Source organism: Podarcis melisellensis, assembly GCF_964234715.1.
Source record: "Podarcis melisellensis genome assembly, chromosome: 3".
NCBI lineage: Eukaryota > Metazoa > Chordata > Lepidosauria > Squamata > Lacertidae > Podarcis > Podarcis melisellensis.
In genome coordinates this window covers 11,242,515-11,266,290 of record NC_138530.1, presented here as the reverse complement: position 1 = coordinate 11,266,290, position 23,776 = coordinate 11,242,515, and the positions used below count along the sequence as shown (strand labels likewise).

Genomic DNA, 23,776 nt, shown 5'->3' with positions numbered 1-23,776 from the left:
ATTCTACCTCACAGTTCTGGTGGCTCCTGTGGTGCCCCGAGGGCTCTGTACCCAGTGCGACCAAACTGGTTGTGTGCCTCTGAATCTGCCTTTCATGGCTGGAGTTGTGAGCCTGCAGTTTTCAAAGTCTCCAGTTTAAAATTGTGCCTGAGCTGTCAGTAAACATGTGCCTATGAAACTTAGCATACTGAAGCAGACCATTGATTCATCATGTCCAGTACTGTTTAATCCGGCTCTCCAGTCAGCGAAGGGTATTCCCCTTTTCTGGCAGTTGAGATCATTTCATCAGGAGAGGCCAGGGATTGAGCCAGATCTTCCTCATCCAAAGCAATATGTACTACCACTGAACCAACCCCTCTTCCAAAGTCTGAGGAAGCATTCCTCTGGCACAAAATTTTGGATCTCCCCCTGCCCTGCTAAACACACACACACTCAAAAGTCTGATTTTTTTCAGGGTCAGCCTTAGGGAAATGCATCTGATTTCCTAGAGTGCTATTATAACGGAGTTGTCGTTAAACATTTTCCTGTCAGGATTTCCCTCAGGGAGATTTTCTGATTCCAATTTCCTCTTCACTTAAAAAAATTGGCTTCAGGTCGCTTGGCGGTGACAGGAATTAGATGTGTTTATAATACAATGGAGAATTGCTTTACATTGTTATTGATTTGGCCTGTCTCTCCTGTCAGCTTTGGGGGCAGGGGGGGTGGAAATTCTGTATTTCTTGGCCTCCTCCCTCAGTTACGTCTTCTGTAAGATCATAACGGTTGCCATTTTGGGCCTCACCAAGAAGCCATGTAAATCCACCAGTTCTCAGTTGAGCAGAGAAATTGTTTTCAAAATGTGTCCCAGACTCTTGACATCTTCAAGAGCAGCTGTCAAGGGCCACCATGTCCTAGGATGGCCCACTGGTGGTATTGTCAGCTGTGGGGATCAGACCCACCCACTTCAACGTCTGATTTTGTGTATTCACCTAGTGGCAAATGTCTATAAGCTGCCTGCCAAGTTAAATGCTCCAGAGGATATTGTGGGAGAAATCCCAATGCCTATTGCAGGACTTTATTTTTTAAGGAGAACTTTCATGTACAAAAACCTGCTTTCTCAAAGCATTGTTTTTGCAGCAGGCTAATACATATGCTGGGACACGGGTGGCGCTGTGGGTTAAACCACAGATCCTAGGACTTGCCAATCAGAAGGTTGGCGGTTCGAATCCCCACGACAGGGTGAGCTCCCGTTTCTCGGTCCCTGCTCCTGCCAACCTAGCAGTTCGAAAGCACGTCAAAGTGCAAGTAGATAAATAGGTACCACTCCGGCGGGAAGGTAAACGGCGTTTCGGTGTGCTGCTCTGGTTCGCCAGAAGCGGCTTAGTCATGCTGGCCACATGACTCGGAAGTTGTACGCCGGCTCCCTCGGCCAATAAAGCGAGATGAGTGCCGCAACCCCAGAGTCGGTCACGACTGGACCTAATGGTCAGGGGTCCCTTTACCTTTTTAATATATATGCTGGTAATGGGGAACAATGTTGTTGCTATTGTTAAACGGTCAGGAGTGAGAAAACGTTGCCAATCAATTGCAAATCATCCAGAGGTTGATTAGGAGATCTCCGTCCTAGGAATAAATGCCCTAGAGTCCTCTGCTGTTGTGCGGCAGACACACACATGTTGCTTAGCAGGCAAGTCAGTCTGGAAATTGTCCCCTGAAGGCAGAAAGTTTGCCTTTAGGAAATATTGCTAAAAATAGTAGCTCTAATAAGCACTATTATTAGCTTAGCCTAGAGGATACAAAGGCATAAAAGCAAGTTGCTAAGACCTTAAGGTCTACATCTGAAAGAAAATCTTGCAGACTTTTTTTAAAGAAAGAGATGGAGCTATTGGGGGGGGGGGCATCTCCAGCCACCACCGGAATCAGGATATCCAAGCACAGCGGTGGACCAAAGAATGTACCAAAGAAAGTAGCAGCAATTGACTAGCAAAGGCTGCCACTTAACAGTGATAAAAATTCTTCTCTCTCGGGATCAGCTTGCTCATTCACAGCAAACAAACCATAGTTTACAGACCCTCCAAGTGTCCCCATTTTTGGGGGACAGTCCTGGATTTACAGAAGCCTTCCTGGTTTCTGATTTGATCCCAGAATGTCTCTGCTTTTCCTTAGGACATCCCTATTTTCATTGGAAAAATGTTGGAGGGTATGGAGTTATGCAACCCCTTAGCCAAGGAGATAAGTAACTATGCCACCTTTAGAAGACATCTAAATAATAATAATAATAATAATACATAATAATTTATTATTTATTATTTATACCCCGCCCATCTGGCTGGGTTTCCCCAGCCACTCTGGGCAGCTTGCAACTGAATATTAAAAACAATACAGCACCAGACATTAAAAACTTCCATAAACAGGGCTGCCTTCAGTTGTCTTTTAAAAGTAAAATAGTTGTTTATTGCCTTGACATCTGCTGGGAGGGTGTTCCACAGGGCAGGTGCCACTACCGAGAAGGCCCTCTGCCTGGTTCCCTGTAACCTCATTTCTCGCAGGGAGGGAACCACCAGAAGGCCCTCTGCGCTGGATCTCAGTGTCCAGGCTGGACGCTGGGGGTGGAGACGTTCCTTCAGGTATACAGGACCGAGGCCATTTAGGGCTTTCAAGGTCAGCACCAACACTTTGAATTGTGCTCGGAAACGTATTGGGAGCCAATGAAGATCTTTCAGGATAATCTTTCAATATGTTTTTATGCATGTTGGAAGCCACCCAGAGTGACTGGGGAAACCCGGTCAAATGAGTGGGATATAAATTTAAAAAATACTGCTACTACAGTCGTACCTTGGATCACCTTGCGACTGGAACGTTTTGGCTCCCAAACGCCGCAAACCCGGAAGTGAGCGTTCCTGTTTGCGAACATTCTTTGGAAGCCGAACATCCAACATGGCTTCCGATTGAGTGCAGGAAACTCCTGCAGCCAATCGGAAACGGCGCCTTGGTTGTCAAACGTTTTCGGAAGTCGGAACAACCAAGGCACGACTGTACTACTACTAATATGGAGGAACAGGATGTTCCTGTTTTCATTGGAGAAATGTTCGGGGGCATGGGTTTATTAAATCATGTGCAAACCAGCCCGAAATAATTGTGCATAGGGCTGCAGTCTTAATTAAGCTTTGACTTAGAAACTGAGCATTTGTTGCCCATTCTTGTTCCTTTTCTTTCTCCTAGCAGCAACCCACCTCTGGTGGAAGGAGGAAGTTGATTTGCCTCAAACTAAAGTGCTTTCGTCTGAAATGCATGCTGGGGCCTGAAATTCTTTGGCTATTTTAAAATGTGATGTGTGTGTGTGTGGGGGGGAGGGGGACTTTGCAGGTAGAATGACTCACACAAGGAATGTATTATTTGTTCTGACTTTTGTGGCATGAAAAGAAATATGTATATAAAAAATACATATTTATTACATTGTGCTGGAATGAGATGAATGTTCCGCTGCCAGGGGGATTAGCAAATAAGGAGGAAAGAAAGAAGAAAACAGTGTAGGAAAAGAAAAAGGGAGAGTCTTAGCACAGGAGTGGGCAGCCTTCACAGATCTTCATCTTTTTTAGTAGCACCCCAAGAGGTACTGAGCAGAGGCAGGTTCAGAAGAAATGGTGTGAAATAACAAAATGCCTCTGAGCACATTCTGAGGCTAGGAATTTGTTTTCAGCACCAGAATTGAACTGAGCTCCTACCGTCCTTTCCCACAATGTTTCACACTCCTGTTTAGTGTTCTTCATTTCAGCAACCTAATTTAAGGGGGGAAGAGTCGGTTTGCTGTTGCGATTGTTAGGAGCCAGGAACCTTTGCTGATCTACTGCAAATCACCCACCGATCTAACTTCTGCCCATCCCTGCCTCAGAGATTCCTCTGCCAAAGCCATTGTATATTATTTGACTTCTTCCCTGTTAACACGGATGTATGTTCCTTTGCAAAAATGTGTATATTTGGCCAAATACACACACACAGACACACACACACACACACACACACAGTGGTACCTCAGGTTACATATGTTTCATGTTACATACGCTTCAGGTTACAGTCTCCGCTAACCCAGAAATAGTGCTTCAGGTTAAGAACTTTGCTTCAGGATGAGAACAGAAATCGTGCTCCGGCAGCGTGGCAGCAGCAGGAGGCCCCATTAGCTAAAGTTGTGCTTCAGGTTAAGAACAGTTTCAGGTTAAGAACAGACCTCCGGAACGAATTAAGTACTTAACCCGAGGTACCACTGTATACAAATGTGTCTATAAGGAAAAATTCACACTAAAATGCTGATGAATTTTCATGAGGATTTTTTAAAAAAATATTCCCTGCCCCCTGCTCCCCCTCAAAAACCCCCCCTCATGTGGAAATGTGGAGAATTGAATTCAGGATTGGGGGAAAAGAGAAACTGAAATGGACAGATTCTCCCACTCCTTGTGAGCTACAACCTGCGGTCTGAAACAGTAAACGAAGCATAGCCTTACCATCTCAGTGAGAACTAAGTTGAATAGGCCATTTTAAAACACATTCTAATGCTTAATGCTCAACAAGGGCTGGCCCTTGTGCACACTGGTATTTGCATACTGGCATTGCTGTTTCAAAGGTTGCAGAGTGCTGGGATGAAAATGCTAGCTTTATAGGAGCCATTGCATGGGCACAAATATGCTTTCCAATGTTATGTCCACCAATTTGGGCTCCTGAACCGTTTTTGATGGCCTCTTTGTGACGACCATCACATTTAACTTGGTCTTAAACCTCGTTCTTCAGAAGTTGGAATGTCTCTGAATATTCCGTCACAACAATACAAACACAACAGGTAGGCTAATAGTTAGTAGAGAATATATAATAGAATAATGATATTCAAACTGTAGGAATAAGCCAGTCAAAGTTCATATGTACAATATAACAGAGTGGTAGCAAGGACTGTCAAGCTGTGTGTTCAAAACAGATGTCTTAAGGACAGTCTCACAATAGTCTTTCAAAGGAAGACGTCTCAAAAGTTTCAAAAGTAAAGTCTCTCAATAGTCTTTCAAAAGTTTCAACGGAAGACATCTCAAAAGCCTCAAAAGGAATGATACTACTGTTTCGTAATAGTCTTCATCAGCTGGAAATAAGATACAAAGCATACAGCTGATGAATGATAACTGTAAAAAATCACATTTAACTTGGTCTTAAACCTCAGTCTTCAGAAGTTGGAATGTCTCTGAATATTCCGTGGCAATAAGACAGTTCAGTCAATAGCTGTGTGGGCAAAAGTTCAGTTAACTTGAAAGTGGCAAATGACTGTGAGCCTCAACCAACCTCTCTAGCATGGTTTGCAAAGCAAATGTAAAATGGCCACAGGATTTGGGGTGCCTCTGTTAAACCATCCTACATTTGAACCCCTTTAGTACTGCTCTCTTGCCTTTTTGTTAGCATTGCAATGTCTTCCCTCCTTATGAGGACTGTGTATGCTACTTCCTGTATTAGGTTTATGTGATCTCAAAAATAAAACCCTGATCTTGCAAAGCCAGTTGCACTTCCATCCTGTTGAAATCAGAATTTCAATGGCTCTGGACCATAATACAGTGGTGCCTCGCAAGACGAAAATAATCCATTCCGCAAGTCTCTTCGTCTTGCGGTTTTTTCGTCTTGCGAATCAAACCCATTAGCGGCTTAGCGGATTAGCGCTATTAGCAGCTTAGTGGGTCATCTGATAAGTGGCTTAGCGGCTTAGCGGATCAGCTGTTAAGCGGCTTAGCGGATCAGCTGTTAAGCAGCTTAGCGGCTTAGCGGATCAGCTGATAAGCGGCTTAGCGGATCAGCTGTTTAGCGGCTTAGTGGATCAGCTGTTTAGCGGCTTAGCGGATCAGCTGATAAGCGGCTTAGCGGCTTGGGAAAGTGGGGGGGGGAGGAAAAAAACCCCGCAGGAACTCGCAAGACATTTTCGTCTTGCGAAGCAAGCCCATAGGAAATTCGTTTTGCGAAGCACCTCCAAAACGGAAAACCCTTTCGTCTAGCGGGTTTTCCGTCTTGCGAGGCATTCGTCTTGCGGGGCACCACTGTACCTTAAAATGCCTCAGGACCACAATACCTCAAGGACCATCTCTCCCCATATAAACCATCCTGGACTCTGTGTTCATCATCTGAGGACCTTCTTTTGTGTGCCTACTCCACCTGAGGTCCAGAGGGTGGCAACACGAGGACGGGCCTTTTCTGTGCTGGCTCCCCATTTGTGGAATTCTCTCTCCGCGGAGGTTTGCCTGGTGCCTTCATGATATATTTTTAGGCGCCAGTCAAAAATGTTCCTCTTCAACCAGGCCTTTGGCTGATTAATATTCCACAGCCTTTTAATATGTCCCTGTGGGAACGGGGGGGGGTATTGTTGTTCCGCTGCTTTGTTTTAATTATTTACTCGTGTTTTTGTCTTGTATTTTATTCTGTGAACCGCCCTGAGATCTTATGCTGAAGGACAGTACATTAATTTCATAAATAAAATAGAAATCAGTAAGACATGTTACAGTGGTGCCCCGCAAGGCGAATGCCTCGCAAGATGGAAAACCCGCTAGACGAAAGGGTTTTCCGTTTTGGAGGTGCTTCGCAAAACGAATTTCCTATGGGCTTGCTTCGCAAGACGAAAATGTCTTGCGAGTTCCTGCGGGGTTTTTTCCCCTCCCCCCTTTTCCCCAAGCCGCTAAGCCGCTTATCAGCTGATCCGCTAAGCCGCTTAACAGCTGATCTGCTAAGCCGCTAAGCCACTTAACAGCTGATCCGCTAAACTGCTAAGCCACTTATCAGCTGACCCGCTAAGCCCGCTAAGCCGCTAATAGCGCTAATCCGCTAATGGGCTTGCTTGGCAAGACGAAAAAACCGCAAGACGAAGAGACTGGCGGAACGGATTCTTTTCGTCTTGCGAGGCACCACTGTAATTGCAACGAGTTTGATTTCAGTGGGACTTAAAACATGATTTAACTATCTCTAGATTTGGACTAGAGATTTTTGCTCCCTTTGCTTGTCATCTTCTTGATATGACAGAGAATCTTACAGGAACTTACAGAGACAGTTGGTTGCCCTGGGACAGCTTGGCATCCCAAGGGCGCAATTACAAGGTGATTGAATTAAACATATACTCAGAGTATGTACATGCCCAGTGAGCTTTGCAGCGAGGAGCTAGAGGTGGTTGGGGAAACTGTTCATCTTGATGAGCGTGGTGCACCTTCCGCTATTAAATAGTTTTTGGTTTTCTACAAAGGGTCCCATTAGGATGCCAACAAGGGCAGATGGGAACGTCTGCTCTCCGAGCGTCAATGACCAGGCCTCCTCACCTTCTCAGCAGCCTGAAGCGGTGGTTAATGGCCTCAAGGTAACACGCCTTGCTGTGTTTGGCATGTAGGTGCCAAATCTCCCATCTGTATGTTCTGTGACCATCCGTGATCCATTGCACCAAAGCATCAGCGTTTCTCAGAGGGAAGATACGATACGCCACAAATGCTGCTTCCATCTCCCCCTCTCACCCATCATCTACTACTTGTCTCTACTTGGGCTGTCAGCTGGTGAGACTTCTCCTTTAGCAGGGGTGAGGAACCTGTGTGGCCCTCCAGATGTTGTGATCAGGGATGACAGGAGTTATGGTCTAGCAACATCTGTAGGGCCACCTTTGACCAGCAGAACAGAAATAGCTACATTTTCAGAAGTCCTGTGAGACCTGCCTAACTCTCCATCAGAGCACCCTGTGGACTTCTTCCTGGCCCCATTCACACAATTGTGTTTTAGACTGAGTTGTGGATGGTGTGGTCCTCCTAGCTAAGAACATACAAAATGTATCTGCTGGATTGGACCAAAGGTCCATCTAGTCCAAACTTGGGTCTCCAGCTGTTTTCAGGCTACATCCCATCATCCTATACCACTGGTCCTGCTAGCTAGGGATGATGGGAGTTGTAGTCTGAAAACAGCTGGAGACCCAAGTTTGGGAAACACTTTTCTAGTCTGACATTCCATTTCCAGTAGTAACTGTGAAAATTCAGATCCCTCTGAGACACTCAAAAGCAGGGCATTAAATAACAAGACTTCCTGAGCTGTCTGATAATAATATGAGTGTTTCTGAACATGGAAGTCCTGTTAAGCTGTTGTGTTGAATAGTCACAGATAGGCCCATCCACCATGGATTTCTCTAACTTTCTTTTTAAAAGCCATTGAACTTGAAACCATCACCATATCTTGTGGCAGTGAAATCCATAAGTTAATTATGTGTTTTGTGTCAATTAGTACTTCCTTTTGCCTGCCTTGAATCTTATACGAGTCTTTGGGTGACCTCAAGATCTGCTGTCATGAGACCGGAGGGGGGGGAAAGTTTTGATGCTATTCACAATTTTATTGACTTATAACTTGTTATTAGCCCTTTCTGGTGGGAAAAGTGCCCAAATTCCACAACAATTTTGATTTTCTCTTTGTGCTGTGACAAGTAGTTGAATCTCAATAGGTGCCCCTTGGAAAGGTTGTTGTCCACCATAAGAAGTAGTGGGACACCTTTCCTGCTCTCAGTTTGGAACGTCCTCTTCCATAAAATGCAATTGACAGAAGGTCGGCGGTTCGAATCCCCGCGATGGGGTGAGCTCCCGTTGCTCAGTCCCTGCTCCTGCCAACCTAGCAGTTCGAAAGCACGTCAAAGTGCAAGTAGATAAATAGGTACCACTCCGGCGGGAAGGTAAATGGCGTTTCCTTGTGCTGCTCTGGTTCTCCAGAAGTGGCTTAGTCATGCTGGCCACATGACCCGGAAGCTGTAAACCGGCTCCCTCGGCCAATAAAGCGAGATGAGTGCCACAAACCCAGAGTCGGTCACGACTGGACCTAATGGTCAGGGGCCCCTTTACCTTTACCTATGTGTTATGGGAATGGGTTTTTTGCAGGAAATTGTCCCTTTGAAGGCAGCTTTAGAGATTCATCATTTGCATCCTCTAAAAAAAGGCAAGGAACATTTCCAGGTAGCAAAGACTATCTCCCATATTTTCCATGCAACTCAGAAAAAATAGGTTAATATTTTATGATCTGATAAAATATTTATGAGTTTAATAATGGGAAAAAAGAGAAAATCTAAAGCATGCATTACGCACACAGGCACTGTGTCATGGGCTCCTAAACTTTTTGTTTCCATTTCCAAAAATCCCCCACACTCATTCTGCCCTGCCATGTGCCTTTGGCAGACTCAAGTTACACAGAGACATTGCCTGCACCCAGGAAGCAGCACTTCTTGTCATCTTCTTGATATGACCAATGATGGTGTTTCCTGCTTGGCAGGGGGTTGGACTCGATGGCCCTTGTGGTCTCTTCCAACTCTATGATTCTATGATTCTATGACTTAGCACCTGACTGGGATGCTGGTGGCGCTGTGGTCTAAACCACAGAGCTTAGGGCTTGCTGATCGGAAGGTGGGCAGTTTGAATCCCCTCGACAGGGTGAGCTGCCATTGTTCGGTCCCTGCTCCTGCCAACCTAGCAATTCGAAAGCATGTCAAGTGCAAGTAGATAAATAGGTACTGCTCTGGCAGGAAGGTAAACGGCATTTCCATGCGCTGCTCTGGTTCTCCAGAAGCGGCTTTGTCATGCTGGCCACATGACTCGGAAGCTGTCTGTGGACAAATGCCGGCTCCCTCGGCCAGTAAAGCGAGATGAGCGCTGCAACCCCAGAGTCATCCATGACTGGACCTAATGGTCAGGGTTCCCTTTATCTTTACCTAGCCAGGGAAATATCTGGAAAAGGTATGAACTTGAGATCTCTTCCCTTCTCCCTTGCCAGACAAGAGGGTAGCACCCCTTTGTGTAGTTAGATAAAGGTAAAAGGGCCCCTGATCATTAGGTCCAGTCGTTGCCAACTTTGGGGTTGTGGCGCTCAACTCGCTTTATTGGCCGAGGGAGCCGGCGTACATCTTCTGGGTCATGTGGCCAGCATGACTAAGCCGTTTCTGGCGAACCAGAGCAGCGCACAGAAATGCCGTTTACCTTCGCGCCGGAGCGGTACCTATTTATCTACTTGCACTTGGACATGCTTTCGAACTGCTAGGTTGGCAGGAGCAGGGACCGAGCAATGGGAGCTCACCCTGTCGTGGGGATTCAAGCCGCCAACCTTCTGATTGGCAAGTCCTAGGCTCTGTGGTTTAACCCACAGCGCCACCCGCGTCCCTTCTGAGATAAAAGTAGCAGACAACAATTTTTGGGGGTACATCACTGCCCTATAATATTGGAATTTTGAAGCATTTTGGTTTTCTACATTCTTAAGCTGTGGTCTTAAATTATGGACCGGCTACATATCTATCTGACGCCACCTAACAGTTCCACTCACTCCCTCACAACACAACTCGACCAACCCACAGACTTATCCTCCCTCTTCCTTCTCCAACTCCCAACTCTCAACTGACTTCCACACAACACCGACTCTAACTCTAACTCCTACCAGTTTCTCTCTGGCCAATCACATCACACTCATTTAACCCTTTCCTTATGACCCACCTAGGAGGCAAATGCCACAGTTATGATTTGCAACAAACAAATAAATAATAAACAAGCACACCCATGGAGAAGCCTTGCAAAAATTATCTTTCCTTTTATCTGCAACCCTTAAGACAAAAAGAGCCACTTGGACCCGTTTCCAAAGAAAAAAAAACCTGGCAGCCGCAAAACTTGTCATTATAAAAATATCTTTTTTGTCACTTTTTTATTATTTATTTGTTTGACCCCTCAGAATTACTCCTCCTCATAGAAATAAACGTTAAATTAACAAGTTACCTTTTTGTGTGTGACCAGCGTACATGCCCCCTTTCAACGCAGTGACCAGCGTACATGCCCCTTACAATGTAGCGGGCGGGCGGGAAGGTGACATCGGGACGGTGCGTGACTAACGCACGCACCGCCCCCATGCGACGTCACAGCCAGTACAGTGCCCGCCACAGTGGGGAATGTTGGGGCGCACAATGCGCCTCCTCCCCTCGCTAGTATCTGCCACGGAGCGGCAGCAAAGGTGTAAAAGAGCCACATGTGGCTCCAGAGCCGTGGGTTGCCTACCCCTGTTCTAAAAGGAAGGAAGAGAGCACTATCTGAGATTTTGCATGGTTGAGGCACTCATACAGAGCACCTGGTTCACCCAACGTGTAGTTGCAGACAGAGACTCTCTCCAGCTCCCCAGAGAATCTGGGGCTCAGATTCTTGCATCCTGGGTCAATGGTTATATGCTCAATTTCTTTTCTGAACTGGCCCCATTAGACATTCATTATAAGGGCTCCCTGCGTAGCTTTAACCTGCAAGGTCACATTAACGTTCTTGATTGCAGAGGGAAAGCAAGCTTTGTTTTCATGTGGAAAATTTACATTTTCGTTCCCCGCCCCCATTAACGCACCCAGTTCTTGGTTATGAATAAGGCTATGAGCTTAGTGGGTGGGTGTCCAAGGGAGAAGAGTTACAGCCCGAGAAATTTACACTGCAAGTTTTAATGTCCCTCATTTTGTATTCTCTCTTCGAAGCTCGAAATCATATTCAGAGAAATGTTATGAATTTTTTAAAATGCTGACAATATGCCTTGGAAGTATTTTAACATGCAAATGAAACCAATTATCCTTTGATTCTCCTGTACGGTGGAATTTATTGACTTTACGTGAATGTGAGCCTTACGCTGCTGAGGTCAGCTAAGATTGTTGTAAATTCACCTTGCATGGAAGGCAGTCTGGAGCAGAAGGAACGTAGCAGGAGTAAGAACCGTCTGGTACTTTCGTCTCCATTTAGACATTTGTGACAGAAGCATCACAGTTCAGCGTGACCCCGAGTACTTTTTGATATATCCGTCTGTCAACCAGGATATGTAGCCGGTCCATAATTTAAGACCACAGCTTAAGAATGTAGAAAACCAAAATGCTTCAAAATTCCAATATTATAGGGCAGTGATGTACCCAAAAAATTTGTTGTCAGCTACTTTTATCTCAGAAGGGACGCGGGTGGCACTGTGGGTTAAACCACAGATCCTAGGACTTGCCAATCAGAAGGTTGGCGGCTCGAATCCCCGCGACAGGGTGAGCTCCCATTGCTCGTTCCCTGCTCCTGCCAACCTAGCAGTTCGAAAGCATGTCCAAGTGCAAGTAGATAAATAGGTACCACTCCGGCAGGAATGTAAACAGCGTTTCTGTGCGCTGCTCTGGTTCTCCAGAAGCGGCTTAGTCATGCTGGCCACATGACCCGGAAGCTGTATGCCGGCTCCCTTGGCCAATAAAGCGAGATGAGCGCCGCAACCCCAGAGTCGGTCACGACTGGACCTAATGGTCAGGAGTCCCTTTACCTTTACCTTACTTTTATCTCACTGCCAGATAGCTGCATTAAAAGCCTGATTTACAGTGGTACCTCGGGTTAAGAACTTAATTCGTTCTGGAGGTCCGTTCTTAACCTGAAACTGTTCTTAACCTGAAGCATCACTTTAGCTAATGGGGCCTCCTGCTGCCGCCATGCCGCCGGAGCACGATTTCTGTTCTCATCCTGAAGCAAAGTTCCTAACCCGAGGTACTACTTCTGGGTCAGCAGAGTCTGTAACCTGAAGCGTATGTAACCCGAGGTACCACTGTACATGAGTTGGCCTCAGTTAGGGAAATCTGATCAGGCTGAGTGCCGAGGAGAAAGGTTCCTCCCAGGTGCGCCGAGTTGGGCCCAACCTTCGGGGCTGTGGCAGGTGCATGATGTCACATGTGTGATGCCCCTCCCCCAGTCCTCATGGGCATTCCTTTGAGGATCACCTTTTGGGAAGTTGCTCTGGCAATCATGGCGGGCAGCCCAGAGGGTGGAAATCACCCCCCCACCTCCTACTCAGAGGACAAGCACTCACCCAGGGGCGATGAGCGATGGTGACCCCCTGAGTATTGGGTGGGTGGGGGCTCAGTCCCTTGCCTAGAAATATTGAGGGGGCTAGACCAGGGGAGAGAGACAGCGGAAGAAGATTGGAAGAAATTTAAGGACTATCTTAGGAAACATTGCAAAATTAATGAATGTTAGAATGACGTTGGTTTAGAAATTATGTGGTTTCCAGCTGTGATGGATAAGTAAAAAGAAAAGAAAGGCTAAAAATTAAATGAAAAATAAGGGAAAGGATTTGCTGAATTAATAAATTAGAAATTGGAATACAGAAAGGGGAGGTATGAGGAAGTCGGGGAAGTAAGTTATAAGAAAATAAGGGATTCAAATTATACTTGTTTTTGTTTGTTTGTAATATTGTTTTGTTTGGTTTTTATATAATCTTTGAAACTTCAATAAAAATCTTTTTTTTTAAAAAAAAAGAAATATTGAGGGGGCTGAAAGCCTCTTTCACCCCCTATAGCTGGCGCCCCTGCTCCCTCCCACTGTATAATCTCCCCCAATGCCGAGCTCCTTGGATCAAAACATTTTGGGACTCACTTTGCGTTGTGGAATGCGGGTGGGAAAGGAACACATAATAGGAGGATTGTCATCCACAGGCTAATGTATTTTTTGGCAGAAAATATTGGTGTCTTCATCGTCCATGGAAGTTGTACGGCCATAGTTAATTGCTTGCAAGTGCCATTTCTCGGACGTCTGACCATGGAAGCAATTTTAGGATCTAAGTGCAATCGTTGCCATGCACGCAGGTACTGGGGAAGTTGGTAGAAACCAATGTAATTTTCTCATCACAGCAGCTGCTGCCCTTCAATCTGCAAACTCAGTTTTTATTCCGTGTGTCCCTTCATATCAGAGAGGTCATTATTTCCCTTGGAAATAAAGGCAATTGAAAATGTCAGCTCTCACTTCCTTGCCGCATCAACATTATCTGCTGGGTAAATATTTTCTGTTGCTCATTGAGCAGAAAACGGATTGTTGGGAGATGCACTTAGATAATGAGCACTTTTTGAAAAGACACTCAGCTAAGCATGGATACCCTAGCAACAAAATGTGAGGTTTGCCGCTTGCTATTTTTATGGATGAGTGCGAGAAAGGCAGCCTTTTATTTCTGCAAAAAAATGGAATAGAAGAACATGAAATAGCACAGAATATCAGCAAATATACCTGTTGCACAGAAAAGGAGGATTCTTGGAAACCTTCAACTTCAATGTTCTGACAATAAGGGCAAAACCACATGGATGATATTACTAGTGGCAGTAAATGTGCCTTTGCCTTTAATGTCCATATTGCCACATGGGCAGTCATCAATGTACAAGTACAGGTAGCAATGTACCTGTCTACAGTGATCCATGCAACAATCCCCTCCAGGCTTTACTACTGTAATTCGCTCTACGCGATGCTGCCCTTGAAGCTGTTCCAGAAACTCCAGCGGGTGCAGAATGCTGCAGCGAGGCTCCTCACGGGGTCTCTGCGATGGGAACATATTCACCCAGTGCTTTTCCAGCTGCACTGGCTCCCGGTGGAGTACGGGGTCAGATTTAAGGTGCTGCTTTTGACCTTTAAAGCCCTTCACGGCCTAGCACGCTTGTACCTATGGGACCGCCTCTCCCGGTATGCCCTGCAGAGGACCTTAAGGTCCATAAATAGCAACACCCTAGATTTCCCGGGCCCTAAGGAAGTTAGATTAGCTTCAACCAGAGCCAGGGCCTTTTCAGCACTGGCTCCGGCCTGGTGCAACGCTCTGCCTCATGAGACCAGGGCCCTGCAGGATCTGATTTCTTTCCGCAGGGCCTGTAAGACAGAGTTGTTCCGCCTGGCCTTTGGCTTGGAGCCAATTTGATTCCCTCCCCCTCTTTTTCTTTTTCCTTTCTCCTCCTGTGATGAGGCTGTATTTTAATATTTCACTATTTTAATGTTGTATTTTAATCTTGTTTTTAAGTTGTATTCATTCAACTTGTTTTTATTATTGCTTGTTAGCCGCCCTGAGCCCAGCCTGGGCTGGGGAGGGTGGGGTATAAATAAAAATTATTATTATTATTATTACTACTACTACAACTCTCTACCACCACCTACACAAACATGGGTGGTCACCAGTGGAGAACATGGATCGCATCATTTTCCAGAGCTACTGTTGTGCCGCATTTACTTGAATGCAACACGCACCTTCTTTGACCAAATCACAGCGCGAAAATTAGGGTGCGCATTAGATTCGATAACATATTTACATTCGCCAGCAAGTACTTTTTTGGTTTCAAGGTTTTGAAAATCGAGGTGTGCATTAGATTCGCGTAAGTATGGTACATTTAGTAATAGGTCTGGGTAAGATGTTTTGCAGATAGTCTGTGGAGATCTGCATTCTTCCCCGTTATTTTTTAAATTGTAGGTGTAACTGAGAAGGATAAGCAGTCACAGGTTGGTTTTCCTTCAGTGTGCTAGCTGGTTATTCGGATGTTCTGACACCTCACAGCCCATGTTGCAAACAGACTTTCTATGCCTGGTGAACATCAAAAATGAGTTGATCAGATCTAGGAAGCTTTTATTGGTTCTGTTACATGTCAGAACACCAACGTCGACATGATAATACAGGTGGGTCTTCCTGTTACACACAATGCAAGAGAAAGGATGGGAGCAGGCTTATTCTGGTAAATGCAAGACAAATGGTTATATGGGAAGAATGGTCACTGAATCTAAGAACCACTTGTCCGCAGCCAGGCTGATGCAGAAGTCACCTGAAAAATTAGCCTGCATGCTAAAATAATAATCTGTGGCAGCTTCTTCTTTCTTTCTTGGTATTGTTATTAAAATAATTATTTAATGAATGTGTATGGTGAAAAACAAAACAAAACTTGAAAGCTCGCTAAACGTTTTCCAAGCACATTTCATTTAGCTAAGCCTAACCAGACATGTAATTTTATTACGCATTTTATCCGTGTTTTCATAATTCCATTAGGTCTGCTGGTTTTCAAAATCTTATCAATTCTATTTGTATTTTCTTATGGCACTTACATAAACCGCTTGGAGGGGATTGTTTGATTAAGCGGGATAACAGAATCAGAGACTTGTAGGGTTGGAATACAATAATGACATCCCTTTGGCCGGTTCTTTCTGCCCTCTTAGTTCTAATGTTCTTCGAAGGACTCATCAGGTGACAAGGCATCAGTGTGGTATTTGTTGTTGTTGTTTAGTTGTTTAGTCGTTTAGTCATGTCCGACTCTTCGTGGCCCCATGGACCAGAGCATGCCAGGCACTCCTGTCTTCCACTGCCTCCCGCAGTTGGGTCAAACTCATGCTGGTAGCTTCGAGAACACTGTCCAACCATCTCATCGTCTGTCGTCCCCTTCTCCTTGTGCCCTCCATCTTTCCCAACATCAGGGTCTTTTCCAGGGAGTCTTCTCTTCTCATGAGGTGGCCAAAGTCTTGGAGCCTCAGCTTCAGGATCTGTCCTTCCAGTGAGCACTCAGGGCTGATTTCCTTAAGAATGGAGAGGTTTGATCTTCTTGCAGTCCATGGGACTCTCAAGAGTCTCCTCCAGCACCAGAATTCAAAAGCATCCATTCTTCGGCGATCAGCCTTCTTTATGGTCCAGCTCTCACTTCCGTACATCACTACTGGGAAATATTCCTAAAATATCATATACCAGTTGATGGGAGCAAAGCTATTCCTAACATGCCAATCTCGTGTCACATAGTTATAGCTTTTGTGGCCATGCAAATTTTTGGGTAACTTTTGGTGACCTCCTGATGGCAGCCAAAACATATGAGCTAGCACTTAGTTTTTTGAGTTAGTCAACACTTTCTCTATTAAAAAAACAACACCACAGTATGATGACTTTACAGAATAGGGTGGTTCCCATGTCAAACTAAGCCAAGCCATGTTTTACTGGGACTTGAGGAATGTGCTGGCTCCCAGAGTGATGCTTCTTTCACCCCAGTCCTTTTTATAGCACAGTGTGGTGTGGCAATTAAACCAAGGTTTGGCTTAGCATGTCATGGTTAATGTAGCCAACCAGGACCATGGTTAATGTAGCCAAGCTTCATCCTATCGTTAACAACCATGGTTAAGGAAGAGAGTGTTGGCAAAACCTATTGGCACTTCACAACTTTCTGACTAGTTGCAGGACCTTAGCCAGACCTAGCAGAGTACACGCAGAATCCACGGAAGCAATTGGCGACTTGGCTGCAGACAGGATAGATGAAGCAGGAACCAGGAACTTGTAGTTAGGTGTTTATTATATACAGTGGACTATTTACAGGAACAGAACACGGATCTTTTGCTAGCTCTCTCAGACACGACTCACAACTCCTACACTGACACACAGAACTCTGAACCTCTGAACTCCTGAACTAACACATTCCAGTTAGTGGGCCATTAATTATCACTCCCTTGAAAGAGCTTGACCAATCAAGGAGCTGTCTGCATGTCTCTGTTATCACCAGGCAGACTTACTCCTTCAGATTGCCTTCTGGCTGTCTGCCAAACCTTAATTGACTCTGTGTGAGTAGCTGCACATACACAGTTTCCCAACAGAGAGCCCTTGACCACAATTTCCAGTTTGGACAGTCAAATGTTGATGCTGCAATTTGGTAAAAGGATCAGGAAGGAGCAAAGTGGATGTGTTCTTCTCTTCAGGAACCATCATGTCTGTGCCAATCCAGTGAGCCACGGTTTTGTTTACCAAGATGTGCGAAGAAGGCTAGCAAGCATCTGTTTAGAATGTGTAAGGTTGTGTGACTAACTGCTGGTTTCTGGTGAAATCTACTGACAGGCTTTTCTCTTTCTGTTTTCAGGTTGTGTGGAGGAAACTTGGCGATGCTGTCGGCTCGTGTCCTGGAATTAGGCAACACTTGTCTGGGAACCAGTACAAAGGGCCTATGTGAATGGATATTTTTTTAAGGAACAAAGGAACCATTTCAGCTCCTGTTGGATTTAATCTTGTCAAAGCAGCCTCTTTCCTAACAAGGAGACAACTCCATTCATCACCTCCGGAATCTGGATTGCTCTCCCCCCTCCCTCCGTTCCTGCAAGGACTTTGGCGAAAAGTATCCAGATCTCATCACACTCAATATATATTCTGACTCATCCAACTCTGCTTCTGCCATGAGCATTTACAGTGTATACGCCCTGGAGGTACCAGCTGATAATTCCGAAGGCTGTTAAAATCTGCCTCTGGAGGCGAACCCACATGGAAGAAGTGTTTAATGTGTTGGCCTTCCTGTGACGTTTTCTCCAAGAGCTTTTCACCAGATTGGAAAGATACCTACAAACTGTGCCTTTTGGCCATCCCAGTTTGGACAGTTAGGTTCTCCTGGTAGCTCTACACCAGGGTGTGTTAAAAAAAAATAATTAGTTAATATGGTGCTTAGGCAGATTGCAGCTGAAAGACTTTCCTTTGTAGAGTAATTGCATTCTGAGGTGCTAAATATAAGACCTTCAAGTCTCCTAACCAGCCAGTAGTGTAGCAAAGAAAACAACGGCACTAAAACTGAGCCCCCCACCCACCCGAAACAAAAAGAATTCATTTGTTTTCATTCGTTTTGGCAAATGTCTTCCAAAGAGGTGGCATTTCTCCTCTTAAGAGAAGACATTCCTCTCTTAAGCTTGAAGGCCAATGCTGAGGCAACCCCAGGAATGGAGCAGCGATGAGTCTGTCTTGTAAAGAGTGGGAGTTCCCTCTCTGAGAGACCAGATAAATCAAGGAGCTGGGCTGATGGGTGGGCAGTCCCCCAGCAAAGGTCAGGATCCTAGTTGCTAGATGGCAGTAGTGCGATATTAGGGAGTCTGATTTGGGATCAGGTATGTTTTGTGTTTTACCAGGCACAAGCCAAAGAGGCAGTCCAAAAAAGTAGGAGAGGGTTGTGCGAGGGGGACCCGTTGGAGGAAGAGAGATGAAGCAAAGGCAGTGGAGGACTTTTAGAGCTTTGGCTTCCAGAAGTTTAGCAGGGTAGAACAGGAGCTGGCGAGGGGGTGGGGAATTCTGCTAGATTCACTTGCTAGGCCAGCGGTTCTCAACCTGTGGGTCCCCAGATGTTGTTGGACTACAACTCCCATCATCCCTGAGCTTTGGCCTTGCTAGCTAGGGGTGATGGGAGTTGTAATTCAACAACATCTGGGGACCCATGGGTTGAGAAAGGCTGTGCTAGGCTTTTCACGCTGGCCAGATGCTAAAGGCTTTTTCCAGATCCAAAGAGCCACAGTTTCCAGCTCCTCGTGAGGATTGCACATACCTGCTCATACATTATACAGAGCATCCAAGTTAATTCCATGGATGCTGTTTAGATGTCCAGAAAATTAACCTCGATTTTAGATCAGGCTTTCCCAAACTTGGGTCACTGGCTGTTTTTGGACTACAGTTCCCATCATCCCTGACCAGTGGTCTTGCTAGCTAGGGAAGATGGGAATTGTAGTCCAAAAACAGCTGGAGACCAAGTTTGGGAAACCCTGTTCTTGATTACAGCTTGGGGTGGAAGTCGTTGTAGCATTATGACAATCATTCCATCAGGGCAAGCATTTCAGTTTGAGAGGCAGAATGTTCCCCTTTTCCTGCTCCAGTGCACTGTTTGAGGGGTTCTCCTGACCCCTTCCCCAGAGCCAACTTGAGGGGTGCACGGGGAGCAGAGGGGGGAAAGCCCCATTGCACTTGTGGAAGTCATGGTGCTGCTTTCTGCTAGTGGGACTCCTTAAGACCCTGGCACATATTGATGATTCTGCACCAGAGCCTGGTATCTGGGACTCTATGGAGCGTTCCTTGCTGCCTCTCTGCTTGCATTACCGAGGGAGGAAAGAAGGGAGGACTAAATTTGTGGCCTAAAGATCTTATAAAGTCTTTTAAGGCACTGAATGCTCTTTTGAATGCTCAGTGTCTTTAGGGCAAGTAGACCTTAGTGGTGCTGAATTGTCCAACTACTCAGGATGTAGGGGAAGCAGCCAGTACTTCTGGGAAATCGCATGTTGCTCTTGCTGCTTTTGATGAGTAATGTGAGTGGCCTAAGGCAGTGGAGAGGACCCAGTTTGAGGTCTCCAGGGCATAAGCTTAATCAGAGCTCTTATTCTAGCAGAAATGTGGTGCATCCTGGGAAGTCCGACCCCATGGAATGATGCACCCTGGGAAGTTCAGCTTCCATGGTGGCCAGCTGTTCTGAATGCACCAGGTGTGCATGGAAGCATCTGAGGTCCAAGATCCTGGTTCAACCCTCTGGCAACTTAGCTGGATGTGTGCGTGTGTGCGTGCACACTTGATTTACAACCCATCAGTTCCAGCAGGTTTTGGGCTTTCAGGCCTGGAACCCTCTAAAAGGCCTGATTCCTATTAACTTGAGGCTAGATCCTAGATAGTTCGGACCCACACAGAGCAGAGAACCAAGCATGTGAGCTGAACCGCATGGTTGTGTTCCAGGTCGCACAAAGCTCTAGGAGGCCTGGGACAGGTTAGTTGGCTCCCGCATGTGGAGTGAACAAATTCCTCCCCTCCCCTAGTCCTGACTCCTTATTATGACATAGTAAGTATGCTCCCATGTAGATGACATCACAGCTGTTAGCTTTAGAATGCTGCCTGGGTCTCCCAAGCCACCTTGACTCCCAACATACGAACCCATTTTTCTGTGCCACGTAGAAGCTGTCAACAACACCTAAATAACAATTGTCCGTGCTGGATGTTCCTGGTTTCCTGGTGCTGTCTTCTGCTGTGCTGTTGCAGAGCCCTGAGTTGAGTTGCGATGTCAGAGAGCACAACGAACCAAGCCTCAAACCTGTTGAAAAACACACTCCTTCCCAAATGCTTATTTACTCGTCCCGTCCGTGGGCTTTAGAATTAAATATTTGAAGCTTCCACTCGGCCAAATCCTGCTGAGGGTCCTTTCTGAGTACTGAGTGACTTCCTTCATCCATTTCCTTGACCACACAAATATTTTGCTTCACCGGAGTCTATAAGAGCTTATCAAGGTAGCGCTGTATTTATGAGAATAAGAAGAAGAAAAAGGAGGGAAGCTTTTGTTGCTGACGGTCGCATCTTTTCAAAGGAGACGTTGAATATTCTCAAAAGCATGTCCTTCCTTCATCCAAGGTTTTAAACTCTTGTCCGTTGTGCCTGAGTTTTTGGACCTGGGTGGGCTTACGTTGACATTTCTCTCTCTCCCCCCCCCCCCATTTTCCCACCCCCTCCATATGCCATTAGATTGTGTGTATTCAGCTCTGATAGCTATTTTGTGTATATCTCAAAATGCAGCAACAGTTTCTCGTATGAATGTGCAACAGGCTTGTGAATAGATGCTGTTGCTTTGACTTTCTAACTATAGCTGAGTATTTAAAGCAAAAAAGCAAACAAAACAAAACCAAGGCAAACATAGGAATGCAACAGTTCCCAAGTTTTTGGGTTCCCTTCCCCCTTGATTAATGAGATTGGGTTCCCCAAGCTTATATCCTCCCCTCCTTTCCCCCTGCCAAATGGGCTTTGTTACATGTTGTGTTATTGATCTGTGGGTCGTGGAATGTGGCGGCGCTGTGTCGGTACAACGCTTTCGCCCTATACATGGTAGCGCAAGCGTAAATTTACTACCCATTTTCTAGAAGGAAGAAGAAGAGAAGAAAAAGAAGAAAATCACAAAGGGATTGATTTGTTCCAGTGGCTCGGTCGCTTTGCTAATTTTTTCCTTTCCTTCCCCCCCACCCCTTTTTAACGACGTCATGCTAATGAAAACCACCACTTCGGCTATTTCTCTTTAAATTGTTGTATTCCTATAATCGTGCGAGGAACAAGCGGCGAAGAGAAAAGAAACCCTCAAAAGAAATTGTGCTTGCAGTCAAGGGCTGGGTCCAAAGAGCTGTTTTTGAGTTTGTCCAGGGAGGTTGTCTGACTATTTTTCATTGAAGAGCTGACCTTCTTAATCCCATATTGCAAACTGCTTTGGAAAAAGCCCTTTGGCTGCAGAAGTAGCTTGCTGATGGGGCAGGCGGAGGTGCTGTTCGAGGAAGAAAAGTCCGAAACCTCAAACCCCCACAATCCCATGAGAGTTTGGATCCGGTTTTGTGGTTCTTTGGATCCCAGCCACAACCTGCGGCCGCTAATTTGAGTGATGCTGGTCTTTTGCCACGACGCGTATGTAAATTTTGATACTGTATTAAAGCTATTTTTTTACAATTCACCATATAATGGGGGTGCCAGGCATTGTGTGTTCCATCTTAGCAACGGTAATAAATTATTTAATCTCACGCTCATTCGCTTGCTTGATTTTGACACTGGACTCAGCCTAAGGTGAGTCGTGGAAAAAACAACATCTCCACTTTTATTGTATTTTTTAATTAAAAGTGTTATCTGTTTGATTATTTATTTGGAGCGTTTGGAAACTTGCAGAGTGGCCGAGAATCATTGCAAACATAATCAGTCAACTCACGGACACTGACAACGTCTATGCTGCCCCCGGTGGACACCCAACTGTTGCTTGCCCTTTTATTCCTCTATCAATTTTCACTTAAAAGAAGAAGAGTTTGGATTTGATATCCTGCTTTATCACTACCCTAAGGAGTCTCAAAGCGGCTAACATTCTCCTTTCCCTTCCTCCCCCACAACAAACACTCTGTGAGGTGAGTGGGGATGAGAGACTCCAGAGAAGTGTGACTGGCCCAAGGTCACCCAGCAGCTGCATGTGGAGGAGCGGGGATGTGAACCCGGTTCACCAGATCACGAGTCTACCACTCTTAACTACTACACCACAAGCCATTAAAGTAAAGGTAAAGGGACCCCTGACCATTAGGTCCAGTCGTGACCGACTCTGGGGTTGCGGCGCTCATCTTGCTTTATTGGCCAAGGGAGCCGGCGTACAGCTTCCGGGTCATGTGGCCAGCATGACTAAGCCGCTTCTGGCGAACCAGAGCAGCACACGGAAATGCCGTTTACCTTCCCGCCAGACTGGTACCTATTTATCTACTTGCACTTTGACGTGCTTTCAAACTGCTAGGTTGGCAGGAGCAGGGACTGAGCAACGAGAGCTCACCCCGTCGTGGGGATTCGAACTGCTGACCTTCTGATCAGCAAGTCCTAGGCTCTGTGGTCCTAACCCACAGTGCCATTACTGTAACTTTATTAAACCTGCACACCATTCCCCCCCTTTTGTTAAAGCCCCAAAGCTATTTACAACCAAGTAAAAAGGAGGCAGGCCCTACAGAAGTGTCCCGCTGTCTGTTGCTTCCAAAATGGCTGGTCCTAGTCCCCAGGGCTTGGCTCAGCCAAACAAAAGAGGATGCCCATGTCTTTATGGAAACCAACCTCAAGCTCTTCTGAGACAGGGCTTCAAACAATGTTCTTGACAAGAAAGGGATTCTCCTTTGCAGTTCACAACAAAAGCTGAAAGCCACATGCTGACCTTGCAGCCAGCGCCAGCTCTGCCCCATCCAGGGGCCTTGAGGAGAGTTTGCAGAAGCACTCGATGAGCCCGGCAAGGACTGACGGGCTCTTCTCTCTCCCATCCCTCAGCGGAAGAGAATTACATCAGTGGCACAGAGACGTTACCATGGGAACAAGGCTTTGACTCCTGCTTCCAAAAAATATATATGATAAAATTAAAATTAAAAAAGGGGGCCAGGACTATAAATATAATAGCAGGTTCCTTTGTTACTGGAAAAAGAAGCAACAACAACGAAAGCTATCCACAGGAAAGAGAAGCACAAAAGAAGACGAAAAAGAAGTAACCGGCAAAATTAATGAGGTATTAGATCTTGAATATGTGGTCCCACCCACACCGAACACAATATACGTATCACATTTCTAAAAATGTGAAAAGGAGTACATATATATAAATATAGTCAGCCAGTACAAACCCACACAAGGGACAAGGTTTGGCACCGTTCTGGGTTGCAGATACTCCGCTGCAACTGTTTCCTGTGATCTTCAAAGCGGCTCCCTACCTCATTTGCTGCTCCTCAAAGATTTGCCC

General features: G+C 45.7%; 1 protein-coding gene across 5 annotated transcripts in view; it reads left to right on the top strand.

The window, feature by feature from the left end:
* The window catches only part of CCDC85A (coiled-coil domain containing 85A), a 150,789-nt gene extending 128,734 nt beyond the window's left edge, over positions 1 to 22,055 (top strand). For 3 of the 5 annotated variants that reach the window (XM_081904174.1, XM_081904173.1, XM_081904172.1), the window contains one exon: positions 17,639 to 22,055. Coding sequence is in view for 4 of the 5 variants with exons in the window: in XM_081904172.1 (XP_081760298.1) it covers positions 17,639 to 17,728 (90 nt within the window). In the remaining variant the exon portion in view is untranslated. Of the gene's footprint in view, positions 1 to 7,225; positions 7,337 to 17,638 lie in introns of those variants that run through there. The other 2 variants (XM_081904171.1, XM_081904176.1) reach the window with 2 other exon arrangements.
* Positions 22,056 to 23,776: the final 1,721 nt, after the last annotated feature.